The sequence below is a fragment of the Plasmodium sp. gorilla clade G2 genome (genome assembly GCF_900097015.1).
Source record: "Plasmodium sp. gorilla clade G2 genome assembly, chromosome: 4".
NCBI lineage: Eukaryota > Apicomplexa > Aconoidasida > Haemosporida > Plasmodiidae > Plasmodium > Plasmodium adleri (nom. inval.).
In genome coordinates, this window is record NC_041696.1 from 757,499 (window position 1) to 771,745 (window position 14,247).

A 14,247-nucleotide genomic window follows, 5' to 3' on the forward strand; every position below is an offset into this window, starting at 1 on the left:
GAATATAAGATTCTAATTTGTTCATGTAACAACCTGCAAAATGTATGTTGTATATGGTCATAATATATTTTTCGTGATAACAAAATTGATATACATATAATATTTTTTATGAGTATAAATATATTTATTATAAAGTATTATGTGGTATATTATATATGTACATTTATTTATAAAACAATTTTTGTCAATCCTACCAAAGTCACATTCTTTGGCATGAACAACAGGACGTAACACCATACTCAACATATTAACATTAATATTAATATTATGACCCTTCTTTGTATAATTATATGGTTATTTATTATATATATATATATATATATATATATATATATATATTTATGTATGTATGTATGTATAATTGATGTTAGGATTACATATTACTAAAAAATCTTATTAATCTATTTTTCAATGTTAGTAACATATTTTTTAACATTACAATTATATTCTTTCATATGAAAAATATATATAAAAAAAAAAAAGTTTAAAATAAATGTATATATAAAGATATAATAGAATTTATGTATACTCTAATTTATCATGTTTTCCACAAATGATTATATATAATATATAAATTTTACAAAATTTACCTGAACCTTATTCAAATTTCCATTTTAATATTATAATATATATATAATAATACTTATTAAGAGTATAAATAAAATAATATATATATATATATATATATATTTATATTTATAATACCTATCAAATAAAAAGGGATATACGCTTTTCATTGGGTCGTACTACAAATTATTTTTTCCCCTATTTTAAACTTTGAAATTTGAATAAATATTGAGAATCTATATATGTATGGTTTAAAAATATTTTTTTTATATATGCATAAATAAATAAATATTTATATATATATATAATAGTACATATATTTTATAATATTTATTTATTTGCATTAATTGTTTTAAAATGTTTTTCATTATTTAAAATATATAATTTTATATATGTAATATATTCCTTTGTCAAAACTTTTACAATTGTATTGATTTAATAAAAATGTAAAAAAAAAAAAAAAAAAAAAAAAATGAATCAATCATCTATGGAAAAAAAAAACAATTTCTTAAAAGGAATTGGAAACAAAGAAACTGCACGGGAATTATTGCAGGTAAATAATTAATATTATATATATATATATATATATATATTTATTTATTTATTTATATTGAGTACACATACATATTTGTAAAATAAGTGTTTCTATGTTTGTTTCCTATATTATAATGTTTACATGTATCTATAATTATGTGCTTATATCATCTTCCATTTTTTTATTTTTAAAAATATAGATTGTAATGAACAATTGTGAAAAATTCCACTTTAAAATTACCATAAAAGACAATAGGGAAATATTAGGCTCCTTAACTTATGTAGATAAATATTATTTATTCCTTACAAATAGTGAGGAGCATTATAAAGGTAATACCATAAAAATATAAATATATATATATATATATATATATATATATATGAATATATAAACAATTGCATTTTTAATTGCATTTTTTTCCTCCTTTTAAAGGTAGCAAAAGTTATATACGAAATTGCGGTGACATTTTAATCCCATTACATATAATTAAAAACATTGAAATTGAAAAAAGTTATTTTGATAGGTGTTATGAACAATTGGAAAAAGCATAAATAGGAAGACTTTTTTGTATTTGATTTGTTATTTCTTTTATATATATATATATATATATATATATTTTTTTTTTTTTTTTTTCATTTTATTTTTTTGTGTGTTGTTGTGATATAAGTAATATACATAATATAATCATATTGTTTTATATATGTTATATTTATTTTTAATACAAAGATATTTTTATTTATTTTTTATTTTTAAGTTATAAAAAATTATACAAATTATTTAAATGGTAAAAAATTGATAATTAAAAAAAAAAATAATAAATATAAAATAAAGATATTTTTTTTTTCACCTTCAAAAATTTAAGATTCCTCATCATTTAATATTTCCTCTTTCATAACCTGTAGACAAGGGTGTTAAAAAAAAAAAAAAAGGAAAAATGAATATATGAAGAAATTAATAAATATAATATATATATTTATAGATAACATCCATATTATGAAAAGGTACATTAATACATATAAATAAATAAATCTATATATATATATATATATATATATATATATATGTATAATTATACTTCGTTTAGTTGAATATATAATTCGTAATAGTCATCTCCCTTCAACATATCCTTAACAAAATAACAGTTTACTTTAATTCTTATCTGTAATAAAATAAAAGAATACCATAAAAAAAAAAAAAAACAATTATAAATTATTCATATTTGTCTCATACATATATATATATATATATATATATATATATATATTTTATATACACATATAGTCAACATTTTTTGTAAGAAATGAAAAGACATTAATTACTTGTTCGAGTGCTCCTTTAATTACTCCACATAATAAACTACAATAATTTAATGATGATAGTGATTTTGGTAATTCAACAAAATCGCTTAAAGGATTGTTATCAAAAATAATAGAAAATATATTCGATTCTTTATTTACACAAGTAACTGTTCCACTTATTCCTAGGAACATTTTAAAGGCCACCTGCAAGTGTATAAAAAATATTATAATAAAATATATATATATATATATATATATATATATATAATGTGTATACATGTATTACTACTCTATCACATTATTATTTCTAAATAATATAGTAAAAAAAATAATAAAATACACAAAAAGGTGAAGGGAAATTTTTTTTTTTTTTTTTTTTGTGTGCTCTTTGAATTATATAATACCTTTGCTATAACATTGACTGTTTCTTCAAAGTCTTCACAAAATGAAATATCAGACTTTGCAAGGAATTCTTCAATTAGTCTTGTGCCTATGTTGAAGCCCCTAAATTATGCACAAAAATTAAATAAAGTATAAGAATGGTTTATATATATATATATATATATATATATATATATATATATATTTTTTTTATTTATCCTTTTTTATTTAACATTACATTTTTTCTAATTGCTCATTGACCTCGTCTACTAATTCAAGGTCTTTCAACAATTGACTCACTAAGGCTCCATATGCAAAAGAAAATAATTCAGAGTTCTTAAAAAAAAAATATATATATATATATAAATATATTATAAATAATAAAGAATATATGTATATTTATTTGTTCAGTGCTATAGATATTATTTCTTTTTTTAAAATCTCTAATTTGATTAACATATAAATATATATTTATTTATATATTTATTTATTTATTTTTTATACCACTTTCTCTAATTTTGCAAAAATGGCATCTCCTTGTTTTTGATATTTATCCTTCGACATTTTTTTTTAAAACATAATAATAATAAATAAAACAACCTTTTCTCTATTTATATATATTATTTATTTTTATAGATTATTTAAAATATAATCCTTAGGAACAAGTAAGAAACAATATATTTATATTCCAAAAAAAAAAAAAAAAAAAAAAAAAAAAAAAAAAAAAATACTTGTTTTCTTATATATATAATTTATTTTTAACTTATAAATACATCTTATATAAATTTGAAAAAAAATATTTTTTCTTCATTGGATGATGACACTTATATTACATATTTATATATATATATATTATATATATATTGATTATACCATTTGCGAAAAAAAAAAAATTCAATTTTATATACTTTTTTAATTTATATTTGAAAGAAAAAAAAAAAATAATAAATAAAAAAAAAGAGGAACCATTGAACTTTATTATTATATATTTATATAATTATTTATTGAAATTATATATATATTTTATATATATTTGTGTTGAATCGTATAAATAAATAAACATATAAATATATATATATATATATATAACATTTTTAAAACCTATTTCTTGTTGTCCTTTACATATTCACCTTTTTATAAATTAGATAAATCGTCTTATCTTTTCAAATATTATAACATGTCTCAATATATTTAAAAAAAATATATTCAGATGATAAATTAAAAAAGGATAGAAAAATACAGAACATTTCTATTTTTCTTTTTTGTTTTCTTTTTCTTCCCTTCTATTTATTTTTTCATCATAGCGTTGTATATAAACAAATAAATATAATAATATATTTTTTTCTTTTTACATTATAAGATAAAAAAAATAATAATGATTATATATTATTCTTTTTTTTCCCCCTTTTTTTTTTTTTTTTTTTTTATAAACTATCTATTTATGAATGTGTAGAAAAACTTCCAAAAATGAATAGAGTATAATTTTTTTTTTTACAACCTTTAAAATATATTATGTATTAAATGTGTATTTATATTATTTTATTTATTTAAATTTTTTTTTTGGTGGAAAATAAAATAAAAAATTAATACTTCTATTATTTTATATTATATTACTCGAATAATTAATAAATTCGATTTGGGGTTAAAAAAAAAAAACAAAAAACAAACAAAAAAAAAAAAAAAAAAAAAAAAAAAAAAAAAAAAAAAAAAAAAAAAAAAAAAAAAACAAAAAAAAAATCATTGTTCTCACATGGAATCCGAAAAAAAAAAAAAAAAAAATTAAAATAAAAAAAATAAAATAAATTAAACAATATATATATATATATATATAATTAAATAATATAATTTTCATGTTTTGAAAAAAAAAAAAAAAAAAAAAAATTCTTTTTAATATTTATGTTTATTTTTTTCCCTTTTTCTATTTTTACCATCATCTTTTTAAACTTGTAGAATATAATTTTGTTCTATAAAAACAGGGAACCGCTTACACCAAATAAAATAAAAATAAATATAATAATATATATATATATATATATATAAATTTCCTTTAATTTATATTTGTAACAAAATGGTGAACATTTTATAAATATAGTACGAATTGAATAAATTAAATTTTGTTTTTAATTTTACATTTATTTTGAATTATTAACTTAAATAAAATATTTGTGAAATAAATTAAATAATGAACATAAATACTTATGTGGTGAAGCAGGTACACCACATGACTATTTAAAAAATAAAAATAAATATATATATATATATATATATATATTTTTATTTATTTATATTTATTTATGTCGCATTGTTCACTTGAAACTATAAAAAAAATAAGATAGTATTAAAAAAGAATTCATATAGAATATATATATTATATATGTGTGCACATATATATATATATATATATATATATTTATTTATTTATTTATTTGTGCGTGTTTTAAAAAATGGAAAGCTGCAATACTGCTGAAGATAAGACGAATGAATGCAAGGATAGCATAAGTGAAGTTAAAAAAAGTATCTTAATAAACTGTATTAAAGAAAAAGATATAATAGAAAGTTCTTGTAGAAGTAATATATATGAAAATAATATATTAGATGAATTATTTATTTTAAATAAAAAAAAAAAGAAATTTGTAGGAGAAAATGAAGCATGGGATGTTATATCGAATATATCTAAATATTCTTCTGATAATCATAAAGAAACCGAAAAAAAAAAATTATTATTATGCTTTGGTAATAATAATTTTGGTCAGCTAGGATTAGAAGAAAATGTTAGTATTGGGTTAATAGATTTTTCTACAATTATGATAAACAAATGTAAAAGATTATCTTTTTATGATAACTATAATAAGAAATTTAAAAAAAGTACAGATAAATCTTCTGTATTAAAAAATAAAAAAAAAAATAGTAACAGTAATAATAGTAAGAAGAAGAGTATGTGTTCTTCTCTTTCTACAAATAAAAGACATTCACGTATTTCTCTAAGTAATAATGAATTATATAATGATATTTTGACTAAACTTCCAAGTAATTTTGCCTTAAAAACTATAAGAAAAAAAAAAAAACACACAAATGATGGTGATAATAATAATAATAATACAAATGATGGTGATGATAATAATAATAATACAAATGATGGTGATAAAAATAATAAAAAATGTAATAATAAAAATAATACTGACGATGACGATTCTGATGACGAAAAATGGGGAGGTGGTAATGAAATTTATAATCTTAGATCATCAAAAGTTGCTAGGATTCCAAAAAAAAAGAAACTGATGGAACCAATAATATTAATGGATCCAATGCAAAGAAGAGAATCAATAAATAAACTAGAACCATTAAATATTATCGATCCTATAAATATTATGGATACATTAAAAAGAAGAGAATCGTTAATAAGAAGAGAATCTATAAATATTTTAGAATCAATAAATATAATGGATGTATTAAAAAGAAGAGAATCAATAAGAAGAAGAGATTCTATAATGATAAATAGTGCAGATCAGCTTGGAATTTTTTCAAATGAAGATATGATAAAATCTAAATATAACAATATAATAAATAATAATAATAATTGTAATCATAATAATAGTGTAAATGATTCTATAAATTCTTTAAATTCTAATGAAAATGATAAGATGGAAAATAATAAACCTGTTTTCTTTTCAGAAAATGAAAATAATTGTAAACAAAAATATATAGAAAAATTTAGTCAATATGATAATTATTTAAAAGTAGATGATTGTTATGATAGCATGGGGAATTTTATAAATGCTGATCATTATCGTAGTATGGAACATTATCAAAATATTGGAAATTATCAGAACAGTGAATATTATCAGAGTGATCATAATTATCATTGTGATAATAATTATCATTGTGATATTCATTATCAACGTGTAGATTATTATCATCGTGATGATAATCATCATCATGATGATACTTGTCATGCAAATATTTTATATGGATACAACAACAATAATGATAATAATAATATTAATAATAATAACAATAATAATAATAGGTTATTAAAAAAGAGTATAGGCAAAAGTTGTAAAAAAAAAAATGTTTTATTCTTTAACCCTAAAATTATAAAATGTGGAAAATATCATTCAGGTGCTGTAAGTGAAAATGGTTTAGTATGTCTATGGGGTCTTAATTCATATGGTCAATTAGGTGTGAATTCTAAGAAATCTATATATACTTGTTATAAAAAAATAAAATTGAAATTATCAGATGAAAAAAAATATAAAAATAAAATAATATTAAATAAAAATAATAAGAGTAATACTAAACCAATTATTACTTGTCCTCCTTCTATTGTAAAAAATGAAAAAACTATAACATCACCATATATTTATAAATTAATCCCTTTGAAATATTTTGGTTATAAACATAAAATCAAAAATATTAGTTTAGGTTCTTTTCATACATTATTATTAACATATGATGGATATGTTTTTACATTCGGATGTAATAAAAGAGCTCAATTAGGATTGCCAAATCATTATAATAAAAAAGTATCTTATACAAGTAAGCCTTTTATGTTACCTATATATAATAATCCGAATAATATGTTTACAAGGGCAAAAAAATTTTATGATAATGAAGCAAATAATGTTTGTAATAATGCAGCACATAATGTTTGTAGTAATGCAGCACATAATGCAGCACATAATATTTGTAGTAATGCAGCACATAATGTTTGTAGTAATGCAGCTCATAATGTTTGTAGTAATGCAGCTCATAATGTTTGTAATAATGCTTATCATAATGTTTGCCACAATTCTGGTCACGTTTTTCATAATGATGAAACAAAAAGAAATAAAAAATATTGTCATGGGAAAAGGAAGACATGTCAAAACTATGCAGCTGATAATGAAGAAAGACAAAAAAAAAATAATTTTTATTTCACTACAAAATCTATCTATGCTAAAATCGAGCATCCAATTATTTTTATTACATGTGGATCTTATAACAGTGCTGTTATAGATGCTAATAAGAAATTATGGATGTGGGGTTGGAATGAATATGGTCAAATAGATGATACTTATATAAATGAAAAAATAAAACGTATTAAAAGAAAAAGGAAAAAAATGGAAGCTCAAAAATCGGTTTCATTTACAAAATCTATTGGTGATACATTAATGAATATACCATTTATTAAAGGGCTAGCCAATAGTTTCACTTTCTCAAAAAAAAATGAAATTAATAAATATTCCTCTTGTGATGAAAAGCAGCCCATTACTAAAAATGCTGAAACGGATGAGGCATCCAATCGATTGTATTATTCTGATGCATGCTCATCAAATGAAAAAAAAAAATTAAAAAAAAATAACGTGCTGAAAGGGAATAATGATAAATTAAAAGGAAATGATAAAATGATCAAAAATTATAATCATGATGATAATCATGATGATGATCATGATGTTGATCATGATGTTGATCATGACGATGATCATGATGTTGATCATGACGATGTTCATGACGATCATCATGACGATCACCACAATGATAAAGTGAAAAAAAAGAAAGAAAGAAGAAAATTTAGCAACAAATACGTTAACATACCTAGAAAGATAAAAATAAAGAATAGTAAAATTCTTCAAGTTAGTATAGGTAAATATCATAGTTTATGTTTAACCCAAGATAAATGTGTTTATGTATGGGGTTATTTAAAAAATAAAAAACATATGAATCAAAATGGATATTATGAAACAGATGAAGAAGAAAAAGAAGAAGAAGAAAGACAAAGAAGTAGAAGAAAAAAATTATATGAAATAAAACATTCTATAGATGATGAAGAAAATTCTGATGATAGAAATCATAAAAGTTATATATATTCATCTAATGATAAAACAGAATATTATGAAGATGTAACTACAATAACAAAAATAGAATGCTTAAGTCATTTATATATATCTGATATAAATTCATCAAGTACTCATACAAGTTTCGTTGCCCCTATAAAAAGTGTAAATAAAGATATTGATGAATGTATATGGGAAATGGTTGATCAAAATAAGAATCCAAAAAATAAAAATAAAAATAATAATTATGTTAATCGTTATCAATTTCGTGCAGGAGAATCTTTCTCAGAAGAAAATCAATTATATAGAGCTGGTGATCTATATCGTAATAAACTATTACAAAGAAAAGGAGAAGGAGGAAAAAATTATAGTTATAGAGATAATTATTTTAATAGAGGAGGAGATAATATATATTATATAAAATATACTGATTTGTATAAGTTATTAAATATTAAAATGAATGATAAAGATAAGCTCTTAATGAGAAATGATAACATATTTAATAATATATATGATAAAAGGAATAACACTAAAAGTAACAACCACAACAAGAACAACAATAATAATAATAATAATATGTATTATATTAACAATAAATATCATATTAGTAATACAAACATTATTAATAATAATTATTATACTCATAATAATTTAATTGATTATTTTAAAAATAAAAAACTATTAAACAACAACAATAATAATAATTATAGAAATAATGAATTAACAAAATTAGATCATATATTAAAACCATTACTTCTAAGTACTAATAATAAAAATATGCATTCACTTAATACGTTGCAAATATTTCAAGTATCAATGGGGAAAAACTTTGCTGTTATTTTAACTTCCTCTCCTTCTATAAATAAAATATTAAATAAAAAAAAAATAGATTACATAAATAATATATGTTCATTAGATGTATTAAGAGATAAAATACCAGAAAGAAATATATTTGTTATAGGAAGAGGAGATTTCAATCAAATTTTATTACCTCAAAATTGTAAACAATCATCTATACCCATCTATTTAGATAAACATAAATTAATTTATCATGTTCTAAGAGTAAATAAAAAATATAACTTTCTTAATACATCCAATAGAAAAAAATATTCTGATCAAATTAGTTATAATAGTAAATTATTTAATTTAAAAAAATATCATGAAAAAATTAAAGAAAATGTAAATAATAATAGTAGCTTTATATATAATGATCTAGGGCATCATAAATTTTCTCTCATTCTTTCACCTAATAAAAAAAGCTCTTCAGGGACATGCAAAATAAATTCCTATTCATCAAATTGGGGTAGTGCTCTTAGAAGAAAAAAATCCATGTCTGGAGTACACACATATAGTGACAGGGCTAGTAATCAAATACTTAACTTTAAATTAAGTAAAACCTTTAAAAAATTTTCTTTAGAAAGAGAAAAATGGTATTTCTCAGATAGAGACAAAATAGAAGAAGGGGATACCTCAAGTGCAGTTCAAATAAAGTGGGGTGCAGATACTAATGATAATGAAAGTATGAAAAGAGAAAGTATTAAAAGAGAAAGCATCATAAAGATGGGAAGTGAACCTATTCATAAAAAAAATAACGATGATAATAATAGTTCTTGTGTTGCTCGTAAAAAAGCTAGTAATAGTGTTCAAATTATAGAAATAGAGAAAAACAAAAAAAAAAAAAAAAAAAAAAATCATTTAAATTTATTTAAAATTCCAAACTTTTTTATGACTACATCGAATGAACTTAGTGAGGTGAGTGTGCAAAGTTTAGAGGAGTTAAATAATAAGAAAGAAAATAAAAAGGGTGATGTAAATAATAAGAGTGATGTAAATAATAAGGGTGATACAAATAATAAGGGTGATACAAATAATAAGAGTGATACAAATAATAAGGGTGATGAAAATAACAAGGGTGATACAAATAATAAGAGTGATACAAATAATAAGAGTGATATAAATAATAAGAGTGATACAAATAATAAGAGTGATACAAATAATAAGAGTGATATAAATAATAAATATGATAAGAAAAATCTTAAGAATGATAAAAATGCAGATACTGACTTTGTAACAAGTGTTCCTTTAGACGAATATAATGAATATTCTTCTGATAATAAATTATTAAATAATTTCAGATTAAGCATAAATGCAGAAGAATCTAAGAAGAGTGAAACGTATGATTTAAATAATGATTTCCATTTAAATCTATTAAAAAACAATATGAATAATGCAAACTTATCAAAGGCTAGAAGTAGAGTTTCTTATTCTTCACAAAATAAAAGACGATGTTCATCAGGAATTAATAAAAACGATTTAGTTCGTTCTATGATATTAAATGCTATTGATAATATAAATGAAAATTTAGATATAGATAATCCAAAAAAAAAAAAAAATCATGAACATATAGCAAAAAGTAATGAAGTTAAAATGAGATTTAAAGTTTTTAAAAAAAGAAATTCTTGTCTATGGAATTATTTTACATATCATAAACATAGAAACCAAAATACATTCGATTTAAATTTATCAAAAGATATAGTCAATATTAATTTATTAGATATATCATGTGGTGATTATCATTCATTAATATTACTAGAAGTGGATAAGCTAGTATAACACCATACAAAAATGAATATATATAAAAAAAAAATAAAATAAAATATATATGGATATATATTTATATTTATATATTTATATTTATATTTATGTGTTTGTCCTTTATTCTATGTAATATGTAGGGTTCTCTAAGTATATTAATTACAATTTATATGATATTTATTTTTTCATAATATTTAGAAAAATATTATAATAAAAGTACTCCAAATATTAATAATAATATATATATTATATATATATTATGGTTCATTTGGTTCTATATATAATGATTACATATAAAAGAAATTTTATATATATATATATATATATATTTTTTTTTTTTTTTTTTTTTTTGCTATTTAAGTATATTTTTTTTTAATAATATATAATTAAAATAATTTTATAAAAAATAAAAAATAAAAAATAAAAAAATTAATATATATAATTCCTTGGTATGGTATTTAATGTATATATATTAAAGGTAATAAAATAATATGACCTTGATGTTATTTCTTATGAAAAAATAAAATATATATAAATATATGGATATATATATATATAATATATATATTTTTTTTTTTTTTTTTTGAAAAAAATATATATTTTTAACATTAAATATATAGATATATGGTAAATTTTTTATTTTACAAAACAAAAAAAAAAAAATAAATAAACATATTAATATATATATATAATATTTATTTATTTATAATATTATGTTAATATTTTTGTGATATCTCAAAATATGGAGAAGAAAAAGAAATATATATTAGATTCCAACAGTTTAATTAAATTTAAAGATTTTTTATTTTATAAATATGACTGTTATATAACTGAAGGGGTAATAAAAGAAATAAAAGATGAGAATTCAAAAAAGAAATTAATGAATATTCTTCCTCTTTTAAAAATTGAGAAACCAGAAGAAGTAGATATAAATTTTATAAGATATTTTTCTAAGCTAACTGGAGATCTTAACTCATTAAGTTCTGTAGATATAGAAGTTATAGCATTAACATATATGCTTCATAGGAAATATGGAGACGTGACAAAATTAAGAGCAACACCTTTAGAAACTATTTATAAATATGATGATGTTGAATATGAATATGTGAAGAATGTTAATAAAAATGATAAGAAGAAAAAAAAAAAGAAAAATAATAAAATAAATGGAATTTATTTTGATGACCGTGATAAGGAAAAAGAAACAGATGATGAGAAAGAAACAGATGATGAAAAAGAAACAGATGATGAAAAAGAAACAGATGATGAAAAAGAAACAGATGATGAAAAAGAAACAGATGATGAAAAAAAAACAGATGATGAAAAAAAAACAGATGATGAAAAAAAAACAGATGATGAAAAAAAAACAGATGATGAAAAAAAAACAGATGATGAAAAAAAAACAGATGATGAAAAAGAAACATATAATGAAAAAGGAAATGATGATGAAAAAAAAACAGATGATGAAAAAGAAACAGATGATGAAGAAAACGAGCATGAAAATATTAAAAGAGAAGATTATAAAACAATACAAAATGGGGAAGGAGAATTATTAAAAGAAAAAGAAATTTATAAGGAAAAATTATTACAAGTATGTAATGATAACAATATGAGTGATGATAATAATCATGTTGATAAAAATGAAATTATTTACTTTGAAAATGATAAACGTTCACATGGAGATGATAATATCTCAGAAAAAAATGATAAGCTTTCCCATTTAAATGATAATATATCAGATGAAAGTAATAGCATTTCTTATAATAATACTGACATTTCTGATGACAATGTTAGCGATTTTTTTGCAAGTGAAGAGGAAAAGGAACATTTGAAGAAAGGAAAGAATAAATTTATTGGTTGTCAAACAATAAAAGAAGAAGTGGTAAAGGTATTGTCAAATGATACTGGCAGTGATGATGATAGTGATGATAACAATGATAATGATGGTAATGATAATAATGATAATAATGATGAGGGGGGTGATTGGATAAATCTTAACAACTTTGACAAAATAAATTTAAATATTAATACTGATGAAAGTTTTAAAGAGACAGTTGCATGTATAACTACAGATTATGCAATGCAAAATGTGTTATATCAAATAGGATTAAATGTCATAACTATAGATGGTTATAAAATAAATTCCATAAAATTATGGGGTTATTTTTGTACTTCTTGTTATTTTTTTATGAGAACAAATAATTTATTATTTTGTTCTAAATGTGGAAATAATAATCTAAGAAAAGTTAATGTTCATGTTGATAATAATTTAAAAAAGCTAGTTGTTAAAATCCCACAAATAAGAGTTAATATAAAAAATACAATTTTTAGTATACCCAAAAAAAAAAATAATAACAATAATAAAAATAAATTTGAAAATAAATTACAAATTTTTAGAGAAGATGAACTGTTAATAGGAGGAAGAAAACAATTTATATCTCATCAAAAAAAATTATATGAATCACAAAAAAATATTAACGATCCTTTTAATGATGATAATTTTTATGATTCAACAAATTGTTTTATTAGAACAAAACTCAAAAGTGGAAAAGTCGCTGTTTTGAAAAATCCAAAAATTCTTGTTGGGGGGAAAAAAAATGTCCACAGAAGGAAGAAATGAAAAAAATTGTTATAAAATGGATTGTATAACTAGAAAAAATAAGAAAAAATATAAATAAATAAATATATACATTTATATATATTTATTTATATTTATATTCTTATATTTTTTAATTTTTTTGTTTTTTTTAATATATAGCATTTGTGTTCTTTCCTTTATTTTATTATTTTTCATATTGTAGAAATAAATTTTTTTTTTTTTTTTTTTTGAAAAAATTTTAAAAACCTATTAAATTGGATAATAATATTATTCACTGTAAATACATATAAAAGAATAAGTTTAAAAAAAAAAACTGTAATACTTTTTTTGTTTTTATTTTTCATATATGTAGACCAATTTAAAGTTAATAAATTAACCCCCAAATATGGTAATTTCATAATGGTGATAAATTATAAAATGGTGGTTTTTAAAAAAGTCATATGTTATAATTAGACTATACAT

At 19.7% G+C, this 14,247-nt stretch overlaps 4 protein-coding genes across 4 annotated transcripts; 3 read left to right on the forward strand and 1 right to left on the reverse strand.

Moving 5' to 3' along the window:
• Positions 1-1,039: 1,039 nt before the first annotated feature.
• On the forward strand, positions 1,040-1,653 carry PADL01_0417600 (conserved Plasmodium protein, unknown function; the record flags this gene model as incomplete). Its single annotated transcript, XM_028685296.1, has 3 exons — positions 1,040-1,120; positions 1,302-1,431; positions 1,535-1,653. 3 exons carry the CDS (start codon positions 1,040-1,042, stop codon positions 1,651-1,653), a joined length of 330 nt encoding a protein of 109 aa, XP_028536809.1.
• Positions 1,654-1,959: 306 nt separating this feature from the next.
• On the reverse strand, positions 1,960-3,345 carry PADL01_0417700 (trafficking protein particle complex subunit 3, putative; the record flags this gene model as incomplete). The annotated part of the gene is made up of 6 exons (XM_028685297.1): positions 1,960-1,998; positions 2,178-2,261; positions 2,422-2,604; positions 2,805-2,904; positions 3,020-3,117; positions 3,286-3,345. The coding sequence occupies 6 exons, from the start codon at positions 3,343-3,345 to the stop codon at positions 1,960-1,962; spliced, it is 564 nt and encodes a 187-aa protein (XP_028536810.1).
• Positions 3,346-5,225: 1,880 nt separating this feature from the next.
• On the forward strand, positions 5,226-11,207 carry PADL01_0417800 (regulator of chromosome condensation, putative; the record flags this gene model as incomplete). The annotated part of the gene is made up of 1 exon (XM_028685298.1): positions 5,226-11,207. One exon carries the CDS (start codon positions 5,226-5,228, stop codon positions 11,205-11,207), a length of 5,982 nt encoding a protein of 1,993 aa, XP_028536811.1.
• Positions 11,208-11,931: 724 nt separating this feature from the next.
• PADL01_0417900 (RNA-binding protein NOB1, putative) lies at positions 11,932-13,806 on the forward strand (the record flags this gene model as incomplete). Its single annotated transcript, XM_028685299.1, has 1 exon — positions 11,932-13,806. One exon carries the CDS (start codon positions 11,932-11,934, stop codon positions 13,804-13,806), a length of 1,875 nt encoding a protein of 624 aa, XP_028536812.1.
• Between the last annotated feature and the right edge of the window lie 441 nt (positions 13,807-14,247).